Below are 27,220 nucleotides of genomic sequence, written 5' to 3'. Positions count from 1 at the left end.
AAATGGACACATTGTAGAATTTGATTTTTGTTTTAAATATTTAATTTTTTGTGCATTATGTACATGTATATGCAGTAGAACAATAGAATAGAACAATAGAAACAGTAACAATTGTATATACAACTCCCAGAAAGTTTCAGTCTGCAAGTTTTCAAGTAGTAGTTGTGGACGACAACAAACCGCCCCTCAAAGCTTCTGTTAAAAGAAAAAAAGAAAACAATTAATATTTCAACAGCAAAGACTGTTGAATTAATTACATAATTTTGGTGTTAGTAGTACTATGCAGTCGTTGTATGGAAAAGAGCAGCATGAAGATTCTTCAAAACATCTTATTTTGTGTTCCACGGAAAGAAACTGAAATGAGGGTGCGTAAATAACGACCAAATCGTTTCAGCTAATGTTAATGAAAATGCATTTATTTGTGTATAAAACATACTGTTATTGTAGTGATCTGCCGAGGCAAAGAGCCATTCCCCGTCGGTGTGATGTCATCGGAGATCACTCCCTCTAGAAAGCCTGAGTTGAGGTAGCATTCACCGGTATGGCATTCGTCTTCCTCGTTGTCCACGCCAACACTGAACGCCTCCCTCATCCTCGCAGGAAATAGACAATCCAGCAACACCACCACCAAACCAATCACAGTGCACAGTAAACCTGAAAATCAACCGTAATCATGTTATAAAGTATTTTATATGCTTTCCAAGTCAAAAACCTTTCGAGAGTGACCCTCTTTCCCATTAGGAGCATTTACCTGTTGCCAAAGCGATCCAGAAGGAATGGCTATAGTCTGTCCTTAAGGACTCTGCACCTATACTGAAGTCACATTGGGGCACGTTGTATATAGTTGAGAAGGAAGCCATGGAGAAGAAGATGAAAGCAGCCGTGGCTATCATCATGTACCCGGCGTAGAGGATGACGGGCATTGAGAAGAGGATATTGGCCACCAGCCAGCAGCAAAAAGCCGTCCTGCGGGAGAAGGCCATTCTTTAGCTTGTTTGCATTTGTTGAATAGGACGGAGTTTCTTTACACTACACTACAGTAAGAGATTGGTGGTGACTGTGTGTTGGTTTACCAGAGATTGGCTGAGGCGAAGCGGCCTGAGTATCTGTACTGGAAGATGAGCCCGCAAGCGCTGTTGCGTGTGAACTTCTCTGCGATGTAAAGGATGGGGTTGGGAAGACCCCTCTCGAGCGCGTCGCCGTACTGCTCATCCACGCTGCTCGACCAACTGAAGATCTCGTTGTAGTCAATGGTCTCGTTTATCTGCGATACTGGCTCGCCTGTTGGAACAGATGTCAAAAGACCCGGTCAGAGTTTTGCGGCTCAAAAAAGTGGACCAAAAATGTCGCGGACTCGTCCTGTTCACCTCTGAGTGTGATGTTTATTCCGTACAGGCCCACGTGAAGTCCCACCTCAGCGGACACCACTGCGTTACTGAAGGATTTGTAGGTGGCGTTGGCCTTCACGCTGGCTTCAGCCCAGTCTCCGGTAAAATTCAACACTGAAGCAGACAAGAGGAGTTTAGCAGATCATGAATGAAAATGTAGGCCATACAAGTTTTGCATGTTATATAACAAGTGGACTCAAAGGGATATTTGTTTCTATTGTTCCGGCTGAATATTTAGACTTGTACTCACACTTAAAAATATGGGAGTGTCATTGCATTACATAACAAATATATCAAACCAAGTGCACTTGGCCAAGTGCCATGGCATTAAATTTAACGAAAGACAATCTCTGGTTATTACTTTGACCTTGGTTAAAAGTCATTGAAAAATTGGTGAAGTAAAGCATAACTTTAACTTGGGAGTGTGAAAATAGTTTTTGAGGCCACTATACAGTAACAACTACTAGATGAACTTAATCAAAATACTTGAAATACTCACCAACTAAAACACCCCCGATAAATAAACTAATGATTATCCTGAACATCCAGAACAGTCTCTGAAAAAAGAGGACATTATATTTTAATGTTCTTTAATGTTGTTGTTTTTTTTTTGCAGATGATGTAAAAGACTTTACACTATGGTTTATAAGTTAATAAGGGCAAAAAATGTCACCTAAACTGACAAAAATAGGCCCAGAAGTGTCATTTTAGTCTTAGAGTAGACCTTGAGATTAGAAAATAGAAAATTAATCTCAATATTTGTAAAACAATAGAAAGAAATACTTTAAATAGCCTACTTTGATATATAGCCTACGCAATGTTTGACAACTCCGGTGAATGCAAGGTACAATGAAACACCTTTTACCTCAGAGTTTACAACAATTTGACAAAGAAATGGCATCGTCATAATATTACATTTACATTTCTTGACATGTTTTAAACAATAATTTCTTCGCCTTTCTATCATCTCACATTCAAATTTTTCATTTTCCCTTAGTGGAAACCTGTAGAAGATGCACTGTTTTTAAAATAGTGTTCTAGAAGAATTGATCCAACTCGCTCACTCACCGATTTGCCACGTATTCCTGGTAGAATGAAGATGAAACTGACAGCCAGAACCGAGAAAACCAGGATGGCGACCAGCAGGCTGATGTCGATGATGAACGGGCTTCTTTGTTGCGGGTAGAACGGGTAAATGCCATCGTAGAAAGTCATCTTCCCTCCACAGGCGAGAACTAAAGCTGAAAGCAGGACAGTGTTGGCAAGAGGCTCGGTTACCTGAAGATTGCAGATAACAGTCTAGTGTGCGAATTATACAGTGACTTTCAAGGGTATCGAAATTTTACGGCCGCTATTGAAGTGCGTCTCGCGCAACCCGTTAGTTTGGCCGTTCCAGAGAAATTTCCATTCGTCAACCATAAACCCCCTTTTTTTGTAGTTTAGCACTAATTAAGTGCTAAATTATTGCAATGTAGGTTATGTTTTGTTGAAATATCGTACAGATGTGCTCGAGCAGCTTGTGTTGCTCAGTTCGCAAGCGATTTCCCCAACGTTACGTTTTAAGAATGTTTTGCTAACGTTCCATATTTGTTATAAAAAAGTTATTTATGAATATTCTCTGAACGCTAAACGTCCAGTTTTTTTTTTATTTTTTATTATTCTACAAATTAAATTTGTATACAAAATTAGGCATAGCCTAGGCTAGTTCAATCTTGTTTAAACAAATGATAATAATAATAAAAATAAAATAAAATAAAAATAAAAGAGAGAGGCTCTCTAGGCTACTTTTTAGACCTCCCAAATTCAATTTCCAGGAGGTTTTAAATTAATTACGGGGGTCAAACTCCGATAATTTAAATCCCCTTCTCACATTTTCGCACTTATGAATATGATCCATAATTAAAACATCTATACAACTACTTAAAATAGGCTACATATATGGCCTACAACACAGAAAACGCTACTCGTCATATAACAGCCCGTTATGCCGCTTAGATTATCATTCATTTATTCTCTTATTCTCCAAGTCAGACAGAATGCCGCTTAATAGACATTTACAAATCTCAACCCAACCACAATGCCGCACTGCAACTCACCTGTGGACGCAACGACAGCCGTAAAACAAGACTGGAAAATATGAGTCCTGGAAATAAGATGACCCGGTCTGCGCTCATCTTTTAAACGATTGCGCTTCCTAATAACAGCTTTGATTTGCATTGATTGGTATTTCCAGAGAAAGGAGTCAACCGCTCATGACCAGCCCTGCATCGTAAACTCAGTGCGAAACAGTCAGGTGTGGATGTGGGTCGGACTCTCATTCCGTCACTCTCAGACTCTTCCTTTTGTTTTCACTGCCATTCGATCTACTGACAGGCGAGGTCTGCTGTTCTCTAAAGACAGGCGTGACTGTGTTTTCTGTTTAATTGCCTTAATATTTGTTTCGAGGTCCATGCTTTGTCATTCTTAAGGAAAGCTGGGTCTACTTTTACACTCACCGCACTTAGTGTTTTCTCTAGTCTGAAGTGAAGTGCTCTTGGGCGAAGAGGTGCTTCATTGGTTTGCAAGAATGGGCTTAGGTGAGGTGATCTGGAGGACTTTAACTGCACTGTCTGTTCTCTGTCAAGCTGTTGGTGAGTCTGTCTATCTATCTATCTATCTATCTGTCTGTGTCTGCCTAATCTATTCTATTTTGAAAATATAAAAATAAATTTGATCCCCCTTGCATCACTGTATAATATTTTGTATTATTTTTTAATTCTAATAATACAATGTGTATTGTTAAAAATAAAAATAAAAAATAATTATAATAATTATAAAGAAAAATGATATATTGAAGCAGTGGTCACTCTGTTTAAATAGGAAAATACATGCATTTCCAGCTATTTAAATATAGCTATTCATTGACTAAACATTTGTTAAACATTATGTAACATAATAATATCAGTTATCTTATTCATGAAACTTACTATGAAGTGTTGCAGTAAGATCTGTGCTTAAAGGTTATTAATAAAAAAAAACTATTTTGCAATAAATAAGCAGTGTAGAAAAGTCTCATTGTCACATGAGCTTTTATTTGCCCTAGAAATAGAGCAGAATTTTGCATTTTTCTCCTTCATTTTACACCATAACTATACTTTAACTTTGGTAAGGTTTGGGGTGTAAATTAGATTTTAAAAAGTCCTTGATAAAAAAAAGTGTGTATTTAAAGAACATCTGGAATGAACATGCAGTACTGTGAATCATCATATAATGTTTGTTAATGACTTATTCGTGTAAGTTATTATAGTGTTGCCAAACTCCATTTGATCTTGAACCAAACAGGTGCGAGTTCTGCCATTACCTGGGAAGTTCAAAGGTATGATGGGTGGTACAATAATTTGGCATATCATGATCGAGGGGCTGCTGGTGAGTGAATTAATTCTTCTTTTATGCTTCTTACAAAAAATGTAAGTGTATTTTTTCTAAACATCAGGATGTTGCCCCTACAGATGCAGCTCTGGTCCGTTTCTTTCCGGCGCAGTATGCGGATGGAGTTTATCTGCCCCGACAGGTACCGCACCTGCCCAACCCCCGCCAGATAAGCAACACGGCCATGAGCGGACAATCCGGTCTCCTGTCATACAAGAACAGAACTCTTCTCTCCCTGGCCTTCGGTGAGCGTCTTCCTTCATTTAAACTAGTTGCAGCCTGTTGATTGAGACACAGCCAACTCTTTAATTATAATAATAGTTTCAAGACATTTTCAGTAAGATTCCATTTCAGTAAAGGCATCCTGCAATTGCCAATTCTCGCAATTGCAATTTTTTTTTTTTTTTTTTTTTTTTATCTCACAATTCAGACTTTTTTCTCGCAATGGCGATTTTTTTATCTCACAATTCTGACTTTTTTTCTCGCAATTGCAAGGTTTTAATCTCATAAATATTTTAACGCAATTACGGGTTTATATCTCACAATTCAGACTTTTTTCTCACTATTACGAGTTTTTGTCTCACAATTCTGACTCCTTTTCTCGCAGTTGCAAGTTTTTTATCTCACAATTTTGACTTTTTTTTCGCAATTACGAGGTTATATTTCACAATTATGACTTTTTTCTCGCAATGGCGATTTTTTTATCTCACAATTCTGACTTTTTTTCTCACAATTGCGATTTTTTTTTTAAATCTCACAATTCTGACTTTTTTCTCGCAATTGTGATTTTTTTTATCTCACAATTCGGACTTATTTCTCGCAATGGCAATTTTTTTTATCTCATAATTCTGACTTTTTTTCTCGCAATTGCAAGTTTTTAATCTCATAAATATTTTAACGCAATTACGGGTTTATATCTCACAATTTTGACTTTTTTCTCGCAATTACGAGGTTATATTTCACAATTATGCATTTTTTCTCACAATTGCGAGTTTATATCTCACAATTATGCATTTTTTTCTCTCGCAATTATGACGTTATATATTGACTTTTTTCTCGCAATTGCACGTTTTTTTCTCACAATTTTTACTTTTTTCTCGCAATTACGAGGTTATATTTAACAATTATGACTTTTTTCTCGCAATTGTGAGTTTTTTTATCTCACAATTATGACTTTTTTCTCACAATTGCGAGTTTATATCTCACAATTATGACTTTTTTCTCACAATTGCGAGTTTACATCTCACAATTATGCATTTTTTCTTGCAATTATGAGGTTATATATTGACTTTTTCTCGCAATTGCAAGTTTATATCACAATTATGACTTTTTTTCTAACAATTATGACTTTTTACTCGCAAGATTATACTGGTCACTCTTTTCCATGCAATTACAATGAATGGGGACTTTTCATCCTAATCTTCCTCCACGTTACTGCGCCACTGTACACTACACTTTTCAATCCAATCTAAATTTCTTTCTGATCAATCTGTTTACATGTAGGGTTTTCACTCAGACTGAGCCATCAATCCGATAATATACAGATAATTTTGGTGCATGTAAACGTAGCTAGTGATTGCAGAGGTTCCCAGGTTAACAGCATACTGGTTGGGAAGATTAAAAAATACAGGTTTTAAAATGGAATCATAGCCCGATGGCTGCTAAAGAAGAACATTTTGCATTTCACAAAGAGAATTTTATTGCTTAAAACAACATCTATGCACTGGTGCTATTAAGAATTAAGCACTTTATAGAGTTTAATGAGACGTTTTTGCATCTTATTTTCAAAAGATGTTTTCTTGGTATTGAAAAGGTCAAAGAGAATTTGGTTCCGATGGCCACTTTAACACATGCTCTTTATTACTACATTAGGTTACCATGTGTGGTCTGAGATCTCAGAATCCCGTAGATCTGGTTGCCCACCTGAGTACATGCATATTGAAGTCCAAAAAGAAGATCCCGTCTTTGGCTCCAACTCCTCACAACCGGTCCTGCTCCAGTTCCAGAGAGCAGAGTGGGACCCGAGCACGGGCAAAAGTCCCAACAATCCCCGTACACAGGTGCGTATGTAGTCACAATTGACTGTAGGAGATTTGGAATGGGCCTTGATCTACGAATGAGTTTTTGATCTACCCATAATTCATTTCAGGTGAATCACGTGACAGCGTGGATAGATGGAAGCTCCATCTATGGATCTTCCAGCTCATGGTGTGATGCCTTGAGAATGTTTTCCAAAGGACTCTTGGCTTCAGGCTCCTCACAGGACATGCCCAGGCGTAGTAGCAGTGGTTACCTCATGTGGAGTGCGCCGGACCCCAGTAGTACAAGTCCCGGCTTACAGGAACTCTATGGTGAGATATGGAACAGTTACTTTTTAAAGTTGTAGTACATTCATTTATCACCACACAACCAGTAGTTGCATGGCTAATCAGGAAATTTTGGTTTGGTAAGACTTGAAATATCAACTATTTTCTAGTCATGCTTTCTTGTAACATTCCTTACAAAAATGCACCATGGGTAAACCATAGTTTCCTCCATGCAATAAAGTATGTGATACAGGGCAGAGTGACTTAAACCCCTTTAGATGTTTTATTTGATTACTGTATTTTCACAATATTGTATGGTTTTATTACTTATTTTTATTCTGTTATGAATACCTTTTAATTAAGTGTTATTTTATTACTCAAATGTCTTAAGTGCATTGCAAGAAGCTCTTGAAAATGTTGCATGCTGTGGTTTTCAAGTGCACGTTTTGTGTGTTCTCAGAGTTCGGGAATGCCTGGGCCAATGAGAACATCTTTTCGGTCACTGAGGGAATTATTTGGTTTCGTTACCATAATTACCTGGCCTCCAAACTGTACAAGGAACACCCCTCTTGGTCAGACGAAGAGCTTTTCCAAAATGCCCGAAAGAGGGTTATTGCCACATTACAGGTAAAGCAAATAGTCCTCAATTACTGACTCACTTCATGTAACAGCACAGCTGCCAATTTGGAGGGATGTACCGCAGTATCCTTCACTTCACATTTACTCTGAACACTAGGTTATGAATATAGGGACATTGGTCTAGATTTTAGGATTTAAGGTGTATGTGTTTTGTCTTTCTTCAGAATATCGCATTCTATGAGTGGCTTCCGGCCTATCTGGGAAAACAAGTGTCTTCCTATCCAGGTGAGTTGTGTGTGTGTGAATGTGCACGTGCTCAGGTAATCGGTGGTTTGTTTCAGTCTCAGATAACACACCTACTGAAAGTCACACTAGAATTTAAGTTCCATTCACTTCCACTCACATATCACATAAAAGTGCACCTAATATGCTTTTTCAGATATTGTCCATGTAGTGTGTAATATAGCTGTTTGTGAATGTAAAAGGACTCGGGCTTGAATAGATATGATAAAACTGACACCATTGTTACCGTTCATATCACTGTGTATCAAGTGCTGATGAAGACCAATCACAACAGACTGGGCCATCTGACCAATCAGAGCAGAGTAGACCAATCACAACAGACTGGGCCATCTGACCAATCAGAGCAGAGTAGACCAATCACAACAGACTGGGCCATCTGACCAATCAGAACAGAGTAGACCAATCACAACAGACTGAGCCATCTGACCAATCAGAGCAGAGTAGACCAATCACAACAAACTGGGCCATCTGACCAATCAGAGCAGAGTAGACCAATCACAACAGACTGGGCCATCTGACCAATCAGAGCAGAGTAGACCAATCACAACAGACTGGGCCATCTGACCAATCAGAACAGAGTAGACCAATCACAACAGACTGAGCCATCTGACCAATCAGAGCAGAGTAGACCAATCACAACAAACTGGGCCATCTGACCAATCAGAGAAGAGTAGACCAATCACAACAGACTGGGCCATCTGACCAATCAGAGCAGAGTAGATCAATCACAACAGACTGGGCCATCTGACTAATCAGAGCAGAGTAGACCAATCACAACAAACTGGGCCATCTGACCAATCAGAGAAGAGTAGACCAATCACAACAAACTGGGCCATCTGACCAATCAGAGCAAAGTAGACCAATCACAACAAACTGGGCCATCTGACCAATCAGAGCAAAGTAGACCAATCACAACAAACTGGGCCATCTGACCAATCAGAGCAGAGCAGACCAATCACAACAGACGGGGCCATCTGACCAATCAGAACAGAGTTTCTATAGACTATATATGTATTATTGTGGTATATCGAACAAAATGAACTCTGGCTGATCACTTGACATGGGTCAGATGGTCTCTTCCTGTTTAATGGTTGGTTCGAGGGCAGAATATGCTGCAAACGGGAGGAGACTTTATGCGCAAGTCAAAAGGTTGGCTAATTTGTGGTTTGTTAAAATATCTCTTATGGTTTGCGTAACATGTAGATGACAGCATGCAGTCGGCATGTACGTCATTACAGGTTAACAGATTGCAAGCATGTCATTTCGTTCTGTCGTTCTACAGGTTATCAGATACATGTTGATCCAGGGATCTCTGCTGAGTTTGAAGCTGCTGCTGTGAGGTTTGGACTGACTCTTGCGCCATCTGGTGTGTATAAAAGGTACATTTCTCAATTATTCACTTTTGTAAAATGCACCTCATCAGTTGAATGTTGAAAACCTTTTTAAAGTTATTGTTACAAACCACTGTTGATAGTAATATTGAAGTATTTCTATTAAAATCTTAAAGTATTACATTTACTTACACTACCATTAAAAAGTTTAGAGTTTTGGTTAAAATTTCAGCATCATTTCTCCAGTCAAATCATTCTAAAATGCTGATTTGATGCTCAAGAAACATTTCTTATTATTATTATTATCAGTGCTGAAAACAGTTGTGCTCCTAATATGTTTGTTTCCAGGATTCGTCAATGAATAGAAAGTTAGTATACAAATAAAAATCCTCAATTGTATCTGTAATTGTGTTGAAATGTGATTTTGGGGATTCAGAAACAGGACGTGCCACTACAAAAGTGCTGTGAACAACGATGCAAGTAAATCTCCTGGCCTGCGTTTATGCAACACCTTCTGGAACCGAAATGTGAGTCATAACAGACGGGGTTTGGTTTGGATTATGCGACCATATAATTAAAATTTCATACATGGTGGCTTGGTACAAAAATTTTGCCTGATTTTGTCCCAAAAGATTTCTTTATTATATATTGTATAATTAATTTTTATTTATCAATCTAATTAAATGCATTTTTTGTTTAGAAATGAATGTTTAGACATTATTTCAATTAAACTGATTAAATAACAATAAAAAAATGAATATATCATTAAGTTATATTTTATATCAAGTTATATATGTTTTAGAATCCAAACCTGCAGTCCAGTCAGGATGTAGATGAGCTAATAATGGGCATGGCTTCTCAGATCACTGAGCGCGAGGACAACGTCATTGTCGAGGATTTGAGAGGTTGGTTTTTCTTTTGATTAATTGAAAGTCGGCATGAAACGGAAGGTGCGATAGTCTTTTATTATTTATTTTGTGACTTATTTCCAAGTGAAATTGCTTCTCGAACAAGAAAAAATGTAGGGAGGGGCTTGATGTCCATCAGGAATTGATTGGATGGTTGTGGTTTGCTATTGGTGGATCTCATGTGAGTGACAGGTTGCTCCGCCCTCATGCCAGAAAACACATCATCAGAGAAGAGATGATACTGCAAGAGGGAGGGGAAGTTATTTTGATTAAAGATTATGAGGGCACATTAATTAAAGGAATTTTCATTTTTGAGTGAACTGTCCCTTTAAAAAAATGATGTGCAACGATAAATCATTTATAATAAACTGTATTTTTAGTTTTTTTAAAACAAGAATTGTCCATTTTGATAAATTTTGTGTATGCTTGACATCAAGATGGTTAATTCATCTTCTCTATTCCCTTTCTTCATTAGATTACATGTACGGCCCCTTGCGGTTCTCACGCTCTGATGCAGTGGCTTTATCCATCCAGAGGGGGCGTGATTTTGGGCTGCCGAGTTATAACCAGATCAGAGCGGCCCTCAACATGCGGCCGGTCAACTCCTGGGAGGAGATCAACCCTAAACTGAATAACACACAGGTGCTGTTTAGAGTATCAATAGGGGCTTTCGCATCGGAGGAACCTTTTCATAGTTCCTAGAACTATTGGCGAAAGTACGCGGATTTTGGCCTGTTCGCACCGCAGGAACTGGGAACGATTTTAGTTCTAGGAACTCCTTTTGGGGGAACTAATTTAGCTCCTACTTCCGAGGAGGGTCTAATCCAGCACTATAGAAACTACCAGTGATGTTAGTGTACACTGATTGGCCGAACGCACGTGAATAACAAGCACCCGCCATTTAAAAAAAAGCTGTGTACACACAGATTATAGCCTATATGATATTTACTCCACTAACTAACTCTACGAACATGGAAAACAGTGATAGATGGACCTCTTGACCTTTACACTGAGGAAAAAATCCAAAACAACTTTGAGGGGACCAAGCGAAATATGATTATGTATTTCTGCTCAGCTAGCGACATTGGGCATCAACCACACAGCATACGCTAATGCCTTTTCATTACTGTCTACTTTCTATGTATAACAGTTCTATCTAATAACGTATTAGACAGGACAGTTAGACAGATCATAAACTAATGAACACGGAGAATGGGAGCATCAGGCTCCGGCATGGTTCTTCCTAGGGGAACCATTAGTTCTCTGGGATTCACCCTGGTAACTAGTTCCGGGAACTGCCCGGTGCGAAAGCTCCTAATGGCATGAACCATCAGCAAACATCTTAAAGGATTAGTTCACCCCAAAATGAAAATTTCCTAATAATTTACTCACCCCAATGCCATCCAAGATATCCATGTCTTTCTTTCCTCAGTGGGAGAGAAATTATGTTTTTTGAGGAAAACATTTCTGGATTTTTCTTCTAACAATGGACTTCATTGGTTACCATCGTTTTTAAGTCCAAATCAATGCAGTTTCAAAAGTCTTTGAAGTGTTTAAACGGGCTTTACGCGATCACAGCTGAAGAAGAGGTTGTTATCTAGCGAAACGATAGGTCATTTAAAAAAAAAGTTTTTTTTTACCTTCAATAGTTCGGATTGAGCTGATCAACAAATGGACAGGGAACTACGCGCCGGCAATACTATTTGAACTGTTGTTATTCTTATACTATTCATATTCATATTCACTGAATACTATTACTATATATATATAATAGCAAACAATACTATTTGAACTATCCTCCTACGTACGGTCGCATTGTAAACAGTGGGACAGTACTTCTGCCGGCGCCGGCGTGACCTTTCAACATGATGACGTAGTTCCCTGTCCGTTTGTTGATCAGCTCAATCTGAACTATTGAAGGTAAAAAGTCTATAAATTATAAAAAAAAAAATTAAATGACCTATTGCTTCGCTAGATAACAACCTCTTCTTCAGCTGTGATCGCGTACAGCCCGTTTAAACACTTAAAAGACTTTTGAAACTGCATTGTTTTGGACTTAAAAACGATGGTAACCAATGAAGTCCATTGTTAGAAGAAAAATCCAGAAATGTTTTCCTCAAAAAACATAATTTCTCTCCCACTGAGGAAAGAAAGACATGGATATCTTGGATGGCATTGGGGTGAGTAAATTATTAGGAAATTTTCATTTTGGGGTGAACTAATCCTTTAATAACAATTAGCCCAACCCCCCTTTATTGTGGCGGCGTTGTTTGCACTTGCAAATCCCACTCATTCAAATGCAAAATGTTCTCTCTCTTTAGTCAAATCTCTTTTCACTGCTTTTCAGTTAAGGGAGCTTGCAGAGTTATATGAGAACGACACCTCCAGACTAGAGCTGTTTGTGGGTGGCCTTCTAGAAACACAGGAAGGACCAGGTCCAGTGTTTTCTGCCATCATCCTGGACCAGTTTGAACGCATAAGGAATGCTGATCGCTTCTGGTTTGAGAACAGACAAAATGGGTGGGAAAATTTCTGGTGATGATTACATAAAAAACAACCATGTCAATTTGGTCAGACGAGTACACGTAAAAAAGGTATTTCTGGCTAAGTATCGGCTGCTTTCTCTCAGGTTGTTCACTGAGGAGGAGATCCAAGCCATACAGAACACCACATTTCATGATGTCATTCTGGATGTCACCAGTGCAGAGGAGGGCGACATTCAAAAGAACGCGTTCTTCTGGGTGGACGGTAATAAACAACCCACACTCATCAAGATATTCCACACACACACATCATATTGAAAAGTCATGATTTGTTTATTTTGGGCTTTTTGTACAGGTAATCCCTGCCCCCAGCCTCAGCCAATCAGAGCCTCCGATCTTCACCCCTGCACAAAGGCCGTCTCTGTGAGTTACTTTGACGACAGCAGCAAAGCTGGTTTTGGCGCAACAGTGGTGGTGCTGTTCCTGTTTCCTGTTGGTCAGTGTTATTCATAATTTACTTGTATGCAGTAAAGATGCAGTAAGCAATTTTTGAGAAACAGGGCTGAAAGTGGATCGGACCGAGCACCAAAACGCTCTTGTAGCCAATCAGCAGTAAGGGGCGTGTCCACTAATGAGAGGGGTGGTGCCTGTGCTGCATAGCGTGTTTGTGAATTTAGGGGCGGGGATATCAAGATAGGGGTGTGGTCCTTTTGGGCAGGGGCGTGTTTGTTTTGGTGATTTAAAATATCAACAGCGTTTCTCAGAAATTACAAACTGCACCTTTAAACTATAATTGAATTACATGTATTTACTTCAGGCAATTGTATTTGATCTGGAATTATAAAAGTACTTATGTATGAATGTTTTTTTGTTTTTTTATTAAATCCCGGGAAAAAACAACAACGTAATAAAAGTATTTAATGTAATAATAATTATGTATTTTTAATATTTTGTTTAAAAAAACGGTCACAAGTTACCTGTTAGTTAATATAACGCATATGCCAGCCAAACATTTTTCAACACACATACTTTTTCTGATCTCTCGACAGTAAGCTACATAGTAGCTTGTGTAGTTGCTCATGTTCGGACAGCCAGATACAAACGATTCCAAAAGAAGCTCAACGGTTCCACAAAACAAAAGGAACCTGCTCATGGAACTTCTGGTCAGTAACATCACCTGCAATTTCATATTGGCCTGATATGCCAATGAAGATGAGTTTATTAACTTCTTGGGGGTTTTGTTGGTGTCTGATTTCACTTTTGTGTTCAGCCAAAGAGTGGTTGGGGCACAATACGGCACCCCGACAAGTCACTCTTGCGTTCAGCGAGAAGAAAGTATTCCAGACCTTTGATGAGAACGGCTCTCTTCTCAGCTCTCACAGCTTCGGCAATCAAGAACATCTGAAAGTGCTAATACCCAATGACCATCAGCATCGTTCTCTACTCTTGAAGATCCCCAAAGAGTATGATCTGGTAAGAATTTGGTTGTTCATTCTTCTGTCATCATGCAACGAATGCTCAATGAGGCATTAAGTTGGATTTCTGGCCGAAAGGTTTTGTTCTTTGAGGACGTTGGTCAGAGGTCAGAGTTCTTAAATCACCTGAGATCTGAGCTGGACGGCATAATTCAGAGTCTAACCGTGATGGAGATGAGTGAGAAAGAAATTCTTAGAGATGCAGTGACCAGAGACCAGAGGGAACAGATTGTGGAGACGTTCTTCAAGCATGCTTTTTCAAAGGTATAACATAACTTTTTGTTGTTTCTGAAGGTCTGAAGGCCATTTTGTCCTCATTCCACTGGCAATGTGTCACAAAGTTGAGAGGTAGCATCTTACATGTCTTTTTTGACTCCAGGTCTTGGACATTAATAAAAGTGATGCAGGAGACTTGAGCAATAGGACCCGAGAAGCTTTGCAGTGTGAGCTCACGCGAGCTGAATTTGCCAGAGTGTTCGGTTTGAAGCCCGACTCGCTCTTTGTACAGTCTATGTTCACACTGGCTGACAAGGACGGTAACGGATACCTTTCCTTTCAGGAGTTCCTGGATGTTATTGTCATTTTTATGACAGGTGAGGTTGTTCAGATTTTGTATATGGTAGTTTAGTGTTAATAACTTAAGACCATAAATGTTGTTACAATATAATTTTATAAAACTACAAAGTTAACACCACTACAATGTTACAGTTTTACGTTACGATGACACAGTGCTACAATATTACCTTGTTAGGATCATGTTACAATTACAATGTTACTGTGTTACAATGCTACAAGTTGGGATGTAACATTTGTAAAATTTTACAGTGTAATGTTACAATGTCACATTTGTGCAATTTTACAGTGTAATGTTACAATGTTACTATGGTAAATGCTACAAAATTACCTTGTCACGTTGTTAGGATGTTACATTTTTACAATTTTATAGTTTTATCATGTTACAGTGTTACAATGTAACAATGATACAAAGTTGCCTTGTTACATTGTAAAATGTAAAAATGTAACATCCTAACAATGTGACAAGGTAGTTTTGTAGAATTTACCATAGTAACACTATAACATCAACACTGTAAAATTGCAAAAATGTGACATCCTAACAGTGTTACAATGTTAAAATGCAAAAAAATTCCTTCTTACATTGTCGGGATGTAACAATTTTGGGTTACACTTTATTTTAAGGTGTTGTTACAGTGTAATTATATATTTAAGTACTGATTAATATTAAGCAACTACATGTACTTACTATAGGGTTAGGGTAGGATTAGTATTTAGTTGCATGTAATTATGTATAATTTACTGTTATTAAGTATATGTAACAAGGACACTGTAAAATAAAGTGTTACCCAATTTTGTAATTTTGCAGTGTTATAAAGTTACCTGGTCATGTTGTTAGAATGTTTTACAATGTTATTATGTTATGTTGATAAGAGCGTTCCAATGTTTGATGTTTTTGGCTTGTAAATCCAGGTACTCCAGAGCAGAAATCTGAGCTTCTGTTTTCAATGCATGATATCCAAGGAGATGGCTTCTTGTCCAAGGAAGAGTTCACTTCCTTACTCAGGTCGGTTCAGATGTCAGATCCTGTTTTTTGAGCCTTGAAGAAAAAAGTAACCAATCTGTGCAAAGAATTTGTAATAATCACCTAAACTTTGAGATGCAGATGATATATAACTTTGAGGTTCAGATGATATAAATCAATAAAGTTCCTCTGAAAGATTTCTTATTTCTGCTAGACGCATTTTCTCCTTTCTTGTGCAGGTCTTTCATTGATATCTCTGGAAGTGCTCTATCTAAGAGTCAGGCTGATGATGGCATAGAAGCAATGCTTCAGGCCGCTGGTCTTTACAACAAAGATTCCTTCTCATGGGAGGACTTTCACTTTCTGCTGCGAGACCATTCAGCTCAGCTCAATATTAAAGGTGAAGGATATATTTTTCTTTATGCTCTAATCCCCCATATGTCACTATAATTCTAGGTACACTCAACTTTGAAACTGCTGTGCATGTATTCTCAGGAATGGAAGTACTTGGTAAGAAAAAACTATCCAGACAACAGCGAGTGTCTTTCATTAAGAAAAATGGGTAAAGTAATAAATATATTACATTGTACTCATTTTAAAAAGTGCCATGTGAGTTTTCTGTAACATAGCTGATATGTTGTTGTTGTTGCTGTTTTTCTTTTGTAGTCCTTCAGCAGTGGAAGAGCTTACTCACAGGGCTGAGGGGGAGCAAGGCCAGGAACTTCGTCAAAGACAGACCAAGACGTTAATGTATAATATCTCTGTCGTGGTCATTTTAGAGCGTGTGTTGCATTATGCAACATGTTCTGACATGTGTATGGTCATTAGGAGCTCAGCTAGGTGTTAGATTTAAGCCTTTGTGAAACCTGTCATTTGTTGGTTATTGAGAAATGTGGCAATCAGTATTTGTGGGGACTGATGCCATTCTGTGACATAATGTCCGCCAGGTTTCATTTGAAACGTCATCATTTTGAGTTGACTTTCTATCTAGTTAGTCATCCACTTGTTTGCCTGTCTAATTAGTTAGTTATCTATCTGGCTGTCTATCTATGTAGTTAGTTATTTATCCACCCGTCTGTCTGACTAATTTAGTTATCTCTCTGATTGTCTTTCTATCTATGTAGTTAGTTATTTATCCACCCATCAGTCTGACTAATTTAGTTAGTTATCTCTCTGACAGTCTTTCTATCTAGTTAGTAATCCACCTGTCTGCCTAATTAGTTCAAAAGACAGCCATATAACTAACTAATTAGACAGACAGATAGGCTGACAGCAATCTAGATAGTTATCTATCTTGCATTCTCTCTATCCAGTCAGTTATCCACCATTCTGTCTAATTAGTTTTCTGTCCGTCTGTCTAATCTTCCAACTAGCAAGACATATACACATACAGTATACAGATAAAATCACGAATCTGTTACATATAGTGACCCGAGTCAGAACAGGCTGAAAGACTGTGCCAATGTATGTTGTTTTTGCCACATAATTAAAATGTTCAGTTTCCCCAGAGTTGGACAAAGCAACCCCAAGGTGTACGTGAGTCCTCAGAGAGAGCGCTACAACCGAAACCCAGTGAAGAAATGGATCCAGCAGTTCAAGCGCTTCATCGAAAACTACAGGAGGCACATCATTTGCGTAGTCGTTATGTACGGGATCACGGCCGGACTAGCACTGGAAAGATGCTACTGTAAGTGTCCCATCTCTTTTCATCATTGAATGTTGCATTGTACATATTTAAGGCCTCTGAATGATTAGTTGTAAATTGTTTATTTATTATGATCATGTTGAATTGGTCGTGCATTTTGACACTGGAGTTCCACACTAACGGTTGCAAACCAATAGCAATGTTTTTAGATTATGGTTTACAGGCCCACGCCAGTGGCGTCCCAGAGACCTCCATGGTGGGAGTGCTTGTGTCCCGCGGTTCTGCGGCCGCCATCTCCTTCCTGTTTCCCTACATGCTCCTCACCGTGTGCCGTAACCTGATAACCATGTGCAGAGAGACTTTCCTCAACAGATACATCCCATTCGATGCGGCCATTGACCTTCACCGCCACATGGCTATTACTGCTGTCATCCTCTCAGGTCAGGGGAGAAAAATTCCCTCTACGTGCAAAACGCCATTTAGGAATACTTTAACTTCCTTGTGTGCCACATAAAAAATGACTACATAATCAATTCAGAGGACCTTTAATTCAGTGGAACTTATATCACCATATTGTTGCTTTAACAATTTGTATGTCCGCCAAGTCTTTGTCAGTTTATGGCATATATGACTCAATGATTACATTTAATGACCAGGTTTCAAAGTTCCATTGTGTATTGTGACTTCCTCAAAGTGATATGTAACACATTCATTATATAATGCACTTTGGTCATTAATTCTTTTATTTCTTTAAATTGTGTTTTTGTGCCATAGTTGTTCACAGTGTGGGTCATGTGGTCAACGTTTACATTTTCTGCATCAGTGACCTCAGCATTCTTGCCTGCTTGTTTCCTAGAGTGTTCTCCAACAATGGGTAATTCATATTATTGATTGAAGTATTGGATTGATCTTGACATATAAAATAGATAGATAGATACGATAGATATCCTTTCATAGATAGATAGATAGATAGATAGATAGATAGACAGATAGACAGATAGATAGACAGACAGATAGATAGATAGATAGATAGATAGATAGATAGATAGATAGATAGATAGATAGATAGATAGATAGTAAGACAGATAGATAGATAGATAGATAGATAGATAGATAGATAGATAGATAGATAGATAGATAGATAGATAGATAGATAGATAGATAGATAGATAGATAGATAGATAGATAGATAGATAGATAGATAGATAGATAGATAGATAGATAGATGGACGGATGGACAGATTATAGACTATTAATAAACTAATGCTACGTGTTGATGATTTGCAGGTCTGAGCTTCCATTGAAATGGACCTTCTGGTTTTTCAAGACAGTTCCTGGTATGGCTGCAAATTCAAAGTTGTTTTGATATAACAAGTAATCAATTAATAGACTGAATGTATTATTTTTGTGGATGTATGTTTTGTGTGTTCTTTGTAAACCCCCGGGTTTCTTTCTTTTTTTCTGTCAGGTCTCACTGGGGTCCTTTTGCTGCTGATTTTTGCTTTTATGTACGTCTTCGCCTCACACTATTTCAGACGCATCAGCTTTAGAGGATTCTGGATTACACACCACCTTTATGTGCTCGTCTATGTCCTGGTGAGGGGGAACAAAAGCACACCACTAGTTTCATGAGTGTTTGAGGTTCAGTATTGTGTACTGAAAAATAATGTTAAATATGGATAAAATACTGGCAGTAGGAGAAATCATAACAGTGTAGCGGCGGCTGTAGGATTTTTAATTGCTTTTTGTTAGACACTTGTTTATTTGCTTGTCCTGAAAATTTTTTTTTTGTGTGTGACTTGAGGTGAAGAGGACAAAATGAATAATGTTTATATCAAGACTACAATCCCACAAAGTTGCAATTTACTGTATCATTGAACAACTATAACGAAATTTTAGAACGTTGAGGACAAATTAACACGGTTACACTTTGATAGTGTACTATCGAAACAAAGTGTATCCATTAATATTAACATATTTAATAATACTCTTTAATGCATACATTATTAAAACACAATGTAAAAATATTACCATAAATCATTTTATTTAAAAAAAAAAAGGTATAAAAAATACTGTTTGTTTGATTGTTTTGTTTTGTTTTTAAAAAGACTGGGAATGTTATTTTTAGTTTTGAAGTGAAAAGTAACGGCAACAATAATTGTTTTATATGTTTGTTTTTTTATTGATTTGTTTTGTTTTGTTTTGTTTAAAAAAAGACTGGTAAATGTTATTTTTAGTTTTGAAGTGAAAAGAAACGGCAACAATAATTCATTTTTGTCGGTTGTATATGTTTGTTTGTTTGATTGTTTTGTTTTGTTTTGTTTTGTTTTAAAAAAGACTGGGAATGTTATTTTTAGTTTTGAAGTGAAAAGAAACAGCAACAATAATTCATTTTCGTCTGTTTTATTTGTTTTGTTTTGTTTTGTTTAAAAAAGACTGGGAATGTTATTTTTAGTTCTGAAGTGAAAAGAAACAGCAACACTAATTAATTTTTGTCTGTTTTATATGTTTTTTGTTTTGTTTCATTTCAAAAAAGACTGGGAATGTTATTTTTAGTTTTGAAGTGAAAAGAAACAGCAACAATAATTCATTTTATTTGTTTGTTTGATTTCATTTCGTTTTGTGAGAAAGTTCCACATCTGACTTCCCCCTTTCTCTCGCCTCCTGTGACAGACGGTGATCCACGGCAGCTACGGCCTCCTTCAGGAGCCCCGCTTCCACATCTACCTGATCCCCCCGGGCCTCCTCTTCCTCCTGGACAAGCTCATCAGCCTCAACAGGAAGAAGGTGGAGATCCCAGTGGTGAAAGCCGAGCTGCTGCCCTCAGGTAGACGACACTCAGACTCAGCAGATACAGCACAAAGCTCTTTTATCTGCGAGTCTCCCAGGGCCCGAGCACACAGCGCTCTATCATGTGCTGTAAAGTGTCACTCCTAATTGCTCTGGCTGTGAAATCATACAGCATCTCACAACAGGGAATCTCAAGTCAAATTCAGGAGTCTCTTCAAAATGAAATTAAACACGCACAAACAAGTGTCCTGTCATATCACATCTTTGTTGTCAAATATGTTTAAAATCACCAGTTATTCTGAGGTAACAATGATAACAAACCCGCTTCTCAATTCCTTTGAATTGGCAGATGTAACATACCTGGAGTTTAAGCGTCCTCAAGGTTTTGTCTACCGCTCGGGACAGTGGGTACGTATCGCATGCCTGGCGCTGGGCACGGATGAGTACCACCCCTTCACCCTGACCTCCGCACCCCACGAGGAGACCCTCAGCCTTCATATCCGTGCAGTGGGACCCTGGACCAGCAAACTCAGAGAGGCCTACACTCCTGAGAAACTCCAGGAGCTTGGAGGATATTCCAAGGCAAGGGTGGAAAGTTTATGTTTGGATTATATAGATGGAAATAAACCGGAATGCACATGGTTATGCCAATAAAAATGATTTTTATGGATCAGATCAGAAGGTAAAATGCCCAAGCCAGACAAGCCACAATTTTTATTATATTATATTATATTACATTAGTTATGTAGGGGATAATGTAGAGCGAGGCGGTTGTTATAGCGAATACAACCCTGACAGGCTGATCAGGACAGTCTTGAATCAGCCTGAAGGGGTTGTATTCGCTGTAACAACCGCCTCGCTCTACATTATCCCGCTTATTACATGGCTACCTACCAAATAAATCAATAATTTGACACAAAATATTGATTTAAAAAGGAGTTTTTGATTTAAAAACGATTGTATTGCTTCCGCTAAAGAAAGTAGTCTGTTCCGTCTCTACGGTTAGAATCCTGCGTCCATAGCAACGCTCTGCTTTGCATGGCAACGGTGTCTTATACTTAGCAGCGGTCTGTTATCAAGAAATAACAGACCGCATTCTACATTAGAATTCAACCAAGCCATGTAATAAATTATATTATATTATATTATATTTTTATTTGCTGTCAAATCGATAAATCGCAATTAATCGCATCTAACAAAAGTTTGTAAATATATATGTGTGTGCATATACGTATATATATATATATATATATATATATATATACACACAAACTTTTCATGTTAGATGTGATTAATCGCGATTAATCGATTTTACAGCACATAATATAATATAATATAATATAATATAATATAATATAATATAATATAATATAATTAATATAATATAATATAATATAATATAATATAATATATTTTTTGGGCTTGTCTGGCATTTTACCTTAAGAAACTACTACCTGATCTGATTTTTATTGGCATGTAAATATATATTTTTCTTTTTTTTAATTATTTATTATACAGCACTAGTTATATTACATGTGGTGACTTTTTATTCACAAACATACAGTATAAATATAAATGTAAAAGTATATGGTTTAAATTGAACAATAATTCGCACACAGCTGTATCTGGACGGGCCGTTTGGGGAGGGTCACCAGGAGTGGACAGACTATGAGGTGTCAGTGCTGGTGGGTGCTGGGATTGGAGTCACACCCTTCGCTTCCATTTTAAAAGACCTGGTCTTCAAATCTTCAGTCAAGGTCAAATTTCAGTGCAAAAAGGTACAGTTTCCTATTTTTAAAAACATATTTTTTTAACGTCCCTTGATTGAAGTTTTAAAAGACGCGTGTCCTCCGGCTCCAGGTGTACTTTATCTGGGTGACGCGGACCCAGCGGCAGTTCGAGTGGGTGTCTGACATCATCAGAGAGGTGGAGGACATGGACGGCCAGGAGCTGGTGTCAGTGCACATCTACATCACACAGCTGGCTGAGAAATTCGATCTCCGCACCACCATGCTGGTAAACCCACTGGGCCCTATGATACACCCGGCGCAATGCAGCGCCAAAGTGTGTTCTGCTAGTCTCAGCCCGACGCAGTTTTCATTTTCACGTCCTGCGCCACGTTGTTTAAATAGCAAATGCATTTGCGCCCATGGGCGTGCTGGTCTGAAAATGAGGTGTGTTGCTATTTTGAAGCAACTCAAATAGACTTAGTCATTGATCAACTGAAACCTGAAACCTTTTTTTTTGTTATTTAAGGAGCGCGAGTAATGTGCGCCTATAGGCGGGTCCACAACGCGCGTACACTCTGATTATTACACACACAGGGTGTGCAGCAACACATAAACTAGCCAAATATTAAAAATAAAAGGATTACAATGTAAAAGATTAATATTGTGTACATAAAGATATGGTGAATCCGGCTTGTCCCGTAGATGTTCTGCTTGTGGGCTTTAACCTCGCGCACGACCAGATCCGTTGCTCTTTGGAGACGAGTTCAGATTTAACGCTTGCAAATTCCGTCATGTAAATAGCGTATCCGCCATGGCGCGAGCGCAACTGGCTTTTAAAGGGAATGGGAGATCAGACTCTGATTGGTTTATTGCACGTAAAGCCCAAAACACACCCATCACTCATTAAGAGAATAGAGACAACCCTTTTAGACCATGCGCCGGGAGCGCCGACCATTTTCCCTGTCGTTAAACTAGCAAAAGTGGATTCTGTGTGAACTTGTGACCGAAGTGAACTTGTGACGTGCGCTTTAGACCATGCGCTTAGATCCATAAAATAGGGCCCTTGTGTTTATATGAGAATGAGTTTATGACTTAACACAATTGGTTTATATGGTTATTATCCGTTCCACTAAACTACTGTGACATAATTAGAGCATCTGAACAGCTATGAAGTCATGTCTGGTTATTTCTCTTTCTCTTTTAAAGTATGTTTGTGAGCGGCACTTTCAGAAGGTGCGGAACAGGAGTCTGTTCACCGGCCTGCAGTCCGTCACACACTTCGGTCGCCCACCCTTTCTGGCTTTTCTCAGCTCGCTACAGGAAGTTCATCCAGAGGTCAGAAAGACAGTTCATTTCCCTAAATTACAGCTTTTCCGTTAAACTCTCACTGCTACATTTTTCTAATCATCCAGTATCAGTAAATATCTGTGATTTGCATGGAATCCTGTGAAGGAAGTCATTTTTATTTTAAGTTATTAAGTCATATAATTTAATCAATGTGGCAGTTATATCAACCTCACGTACGCAATTCATGAGCGGTTCTTTCTACTCTTGCTCAAAGGTGGAAAAGATTGGCGTGTTCAGCTGTGGTCCTCCCGGTCTGACTAAGGATGTCGAGAAGGCCTGCCAGCAAATGAACAAACGTGACCAGACACATTTTCTTCACCATTATGAGAACTTCTAGACCGTCTATGTGGGAATTATTTAAGGAATAACTGTTAGCAAATCATTTAGTAATCAATATTTATTCATTTTATAAGGGCTGGACTCATTTATTCCTTTTAAAACAGCCAGTGTGAGTTTTTAGCCAACATTTCTAGTTGGTAAAATAGAATTATAAAGCAGTCATCAAACATATTAGGGATGCATTTCATTCAAAGAAATTGATTACTGCCAGAGGAAAGATATTTTGTTATGCTAAATTAATCATTTTTAAAGCTCTCTGTCTGAATGCAAAAGTACATTTGTTATACATTTCTATAATGGATGATCAATAAATGCAGTATTATTCAATTTTTGACTGTATTGTAGTTGTCTTTTGAGTCTCATTATCATTGTCACATGATGCAATAAACTGTTATAAAATCACTGTCGCTGATATAATGGTTTTAAGCATGGAATGATAAAAAATGATATGATCAATAAGTTATGACAACATATGTTTTTACATTGCTTCAACTCATCACAATAAGTTAAGACATTTTCATCTTTTTTTGATAAAAAAAAGTTATACAAGATTCATTTTTTTCAAAAAATCATTTTTTAAAGTCAGTTTCATGTAATTTAAGTTGAAATTACTTAAACATACAAGTTGATTGTACTTAAAAATTTAAGGCAGCATTTTTTTGTGTATATGCAATGTCTATGGGCACAACTATAATGTGTATGTGAGTGATTTATATTATATTACCAGTTATTTTGAAACATTCACTTTAAAATAGGAATAAGGCAAAAAAAAATTTTTTTTTTACAAACAATCTAATTGTTCCCTCATTTTAGAAAGGAAATCTTTCTTTATCTAAAGTATCAGAGGCAGATGGTCTGTCTATTATGTTTTACATGCATTTATTTATATAAGGAATGGATTAATAATGAAGAAATCCACACACTTTTTTCTACACAGGTTTTTTTGCGATTATTTCATTTATAAAGCATTTTGGAACATTAAACATGAATTTTTCTTAGGAAATATTATTAAAATGGTTAACTTATCAACACTTTTAACAGTTTTCCCATGAAAGCAGGCGGTGTTGAGAGATGATTGAGGGACGTCACTTTTTATTGATTGCACAATTTAATAGTTTAACAGTCATACATTTTCAGAATAATTTAGAATTGAGATATGAAAGGCTTGGCTGCCCGATAGATATTATTTGCTCAATCGATCTATATCTAGTGGACTTGAGTTTTTAGTGGAAGGTGTAATTATTCATGACCCTAATAAAATAAAAATACTTTATATATATGCATGAGTTAAAAAATTGTTTTAATTCTGTTTTATTATTATTTCATTTCACAACAAAAATTGTACAATATCGTTGAAACTTGGTTAAGGTATTTATCTGATAGAATTATTTAGCAAAAAAGTCAAGCTACAGGTTTTATTTATTTTTAAGCTCAGGAAAAAAGCATTGATAACATAATCAGTTATTAATATTTTGTTGTTCTGTCTGGTTTTTGCATATGTTCATAATTTCTTTGACAGCCTGGACAAAAATGTTTCACTGCATTCTCACAAATAAAAAAATTGACTCCAACTACACAAAATGCATTACAAAAATCTTTACCACATGTTTAAAAATATTTGAATAAAGAGTGAAGATGTCAATTTTCCTAGACCAGACATCACGCTTGGACAATATTGTATATGTGAAATAAAATACTAAATAGAATAATATTAACAAAATAAAAGAGTTGAATATTTACATGCTATATATTGTGCTTTGTTTCCTTTGTCCTCTTGTGTGACTCATTTCCATAAAAATTTCTCAATTTACGGGAAGAAGTGGCAGACGTGCAGAAATGTCACATTAGTGTGACTGGACACACAGCCACACACACACACACACACACACACACATATCTGTGTATGTGTGTGTGTTTTGTAATAACAAATACACAAGTTTGGCATTAAAAATATATAAAAATGAAATGAAACCACTGTAACCATTCATGAAAACTTGAAGTTTAATGGCCACCATGAAAGAAATATCAAAACGAATCAATTCAAGCATCGATCATAAGCGAAGACTTTCAAGAAGTAAATGGTTAATGATTTTGTAGGTAAAGATGTAATATAACAATAAAAATTTACAGTGGCAATGATGTTAACCCAAATCTAGTGACAAGGGGATGAATCTTCTAATCAGTTTCCTGAAGAAACCTGATGATGTAATAGAGGAGGTTATTATCAAACATTTTAGTGAAACAGTGGAACTGATAACTGAGGGTTGGGTCGTCACGTATGCATCCTGAAACATAATTCAGTAGAATATTACCCGATTGATTCACTTTCCACGGCAGTGGGAAAATCAATGTCAAAGAATCGGTCGCTATTAAATACAATAATGAAATGTGAAAAAAAGTGAAAAACTGAAAGAAAAGAAATTTAATGAAAAAAAGTGGCAGTATCATGGTAAAATGATGGCATCTGATGGTAATACCATAGTCCTTTTATAAGACGTGACAATGTTGTCTCATTATAGCATAACATTTAGTAAGGGTTGGACAAATTAACCCTGTTAATCATTTAGTTAGACATATTAAATTCAGTATAGCTTGCTTACAACTTGAATAACACATTAACCTAAATTGGTGCCAAATTTCTAAACTGTAGGCTATTGTATTGGCATTATATAGTGCTTACTGGAACTGCATATCTGAGTCAGAGGTATAGCATAATGTTTATTTGAAAGGGAGGATGTAAAGAGATAGGTTACATGCTAAAATAATACAGATAACATCACGTTATCAGCAAGCTTGACGTCTGCTAGCAAGCATCATTTACTGCTGATGGTTACGGATGTTTCCGTGAAGTTTACTGAAGTAAAGGTATAGCTTTTATAGTCATATAATTGTATTTAATTAGTTCTTTAATTACCGCATGACAGTTCCATATCACCTCGAGGTCCTTACAGCTTACAACAGCAAAAAAAAGCCCAAACCCTCAACGACACTGAGCAAGCGAATAAATATAGTCAACAATAGGATAAAAACAACGAATTATTTCCATGTTTTATTGTGCACGGAAAGCACTCTCTTTCTCCCATAGCGGGAAAGACGTTTGAGATTCGTTAGACATTCAGTTTTATTTGCGAGTTAAGTTTTAGCATTTTTCGTTTTAGGTTTTTCTATGTGTATTGAAGCATTCCTCGCGTCAGATTGAACCGCGAGGGAATGATTTGTTACTTTATTTATTACAACCACATAAACTCCTCGAATCCAGTCAATTTTTTGTGTATTCGTGGTTCAAGTGCAACAAAAGGCCGGTGAACAAATTTTTTGTAAAATATTTACAAATTAGTTTCGGGATCAAAATGACCTGAGGGAAGAATAATTAGACCAATAAATCAATTATAGTATCAAACTAATAGTAAAATATTAAGAAAATGTCCATTTTATAGCACAAGGCTCTGTTTTTGGAATTAGCGTTTTGTAACTTTTATAATAATTTATAACTTAAAATGTATGAAATACTGTAAATCCATTGAACTACAACACCGTTTGACCTAAAGGTATTAAACCAACTGTAAATTACTCCGAATATTATTCCCTATAATGCACAAGGCATGTTTTTTCAGATTATTAATCTGATATTTTTAATATACAGTACTGAAC

General features: G+C 37.2%; 2 protein-coding genes across 2 annotated transcripts; one reads left to right on the top strand and one right to left on the bottom strand.

The window, feature by feature from the left end:
* Window positions 1-5: 5 nt before the first annotated feature.
* On the bottom strand, window positions 6-2,748 carry duox2 (dual oxidase 2). The gene is made up of 6 exons (XM_084397494.1): window positions 2,457-2,748; window positions 1,888-1,945; window positions 1,368-1,502; window positions 1,074-1,281; window positions 752-966; window positions 6-654 (listed from the first exon to the last, which is right to left on the bottom strand). Exons 1-6 carry the CDS (start codon window positions 2,601-2,603, stop codon window positions 416-418), a joined length of 1,002 nt encoding a protein of 333 aa, XP_084253620.1. The 5' UTR covers window positions 2,604-2,748; the 3' UTR covers window positions 6-415.
* On the top strand, window positions 2,532-23,865 carry duox (dual oxidase). The gene is made up of 34 exons (XM_084397657.1): window positions 2,532-2,579; window positions 3,905-4,018; window positions 4,710-4,793; window positions 4,877-5,041; window positions 6,669-6,856; window positions 6,946-7,147; window positions 7,563-7,729; window positions 7,906-7,966; window positions 9,267-9,363; window positions 9,752-9,842; window positions 10,118-10,220; window positions 10,699-10,865; window positions 12,571-12,743; window positions 12,853-12,971; window positions 13,062-13,202; window positions 13,756-13,869; window positions 13,977-14,179; window positions 14,260-14,445; window positions 14,561-14,774; window positions 15,667-15,760; window positions 15,958-16,118; window positions 16,214-16,280; window positions 16,385-16,462; window positions 17,227-17,405; window positions 17,573-17,803; window positions 18,138-18,237; window positions 18,651-18,700; window positions 18,832-18,959; window positions 20,037-20,190; window positions 20,503-20,735; window positions 21,773-21,931; window positions 22,014-22,169; window positions 23,090-23,218; window positions 23,445-23,865. The coding sequence occupies exons 2-34, from the start codon at window positions 3,955-3,957 to the stop codon at window positions 23,565-23,567; spliced, it is 4,581 nt and encodes a 1,526-aa protein (XP_084253783.1). The 5' UTR covers window positions 2,532-2,579; window positions 3,905-3,954; the 3' UTR covers window positions 23,568-23,865.
* Window positions 23,866-27,220: the final 3,355 nt, after the last annotated feature.

The sequence above is a fragment of the Rutilus rutilus genome, assembly GCF_951802725.1.
Source record: "Rutilus rutilus genome assembly, chromosome: 23".
NCBI lineage: Eukaryota > Metazoa > Chordata > Actinopteri > Cypriniformes > Leuciscidae > Rutilus > Rutilus rutilus.
This window is presented reverse-complemented; position numbering and strand designations above follow the sequence as displayed.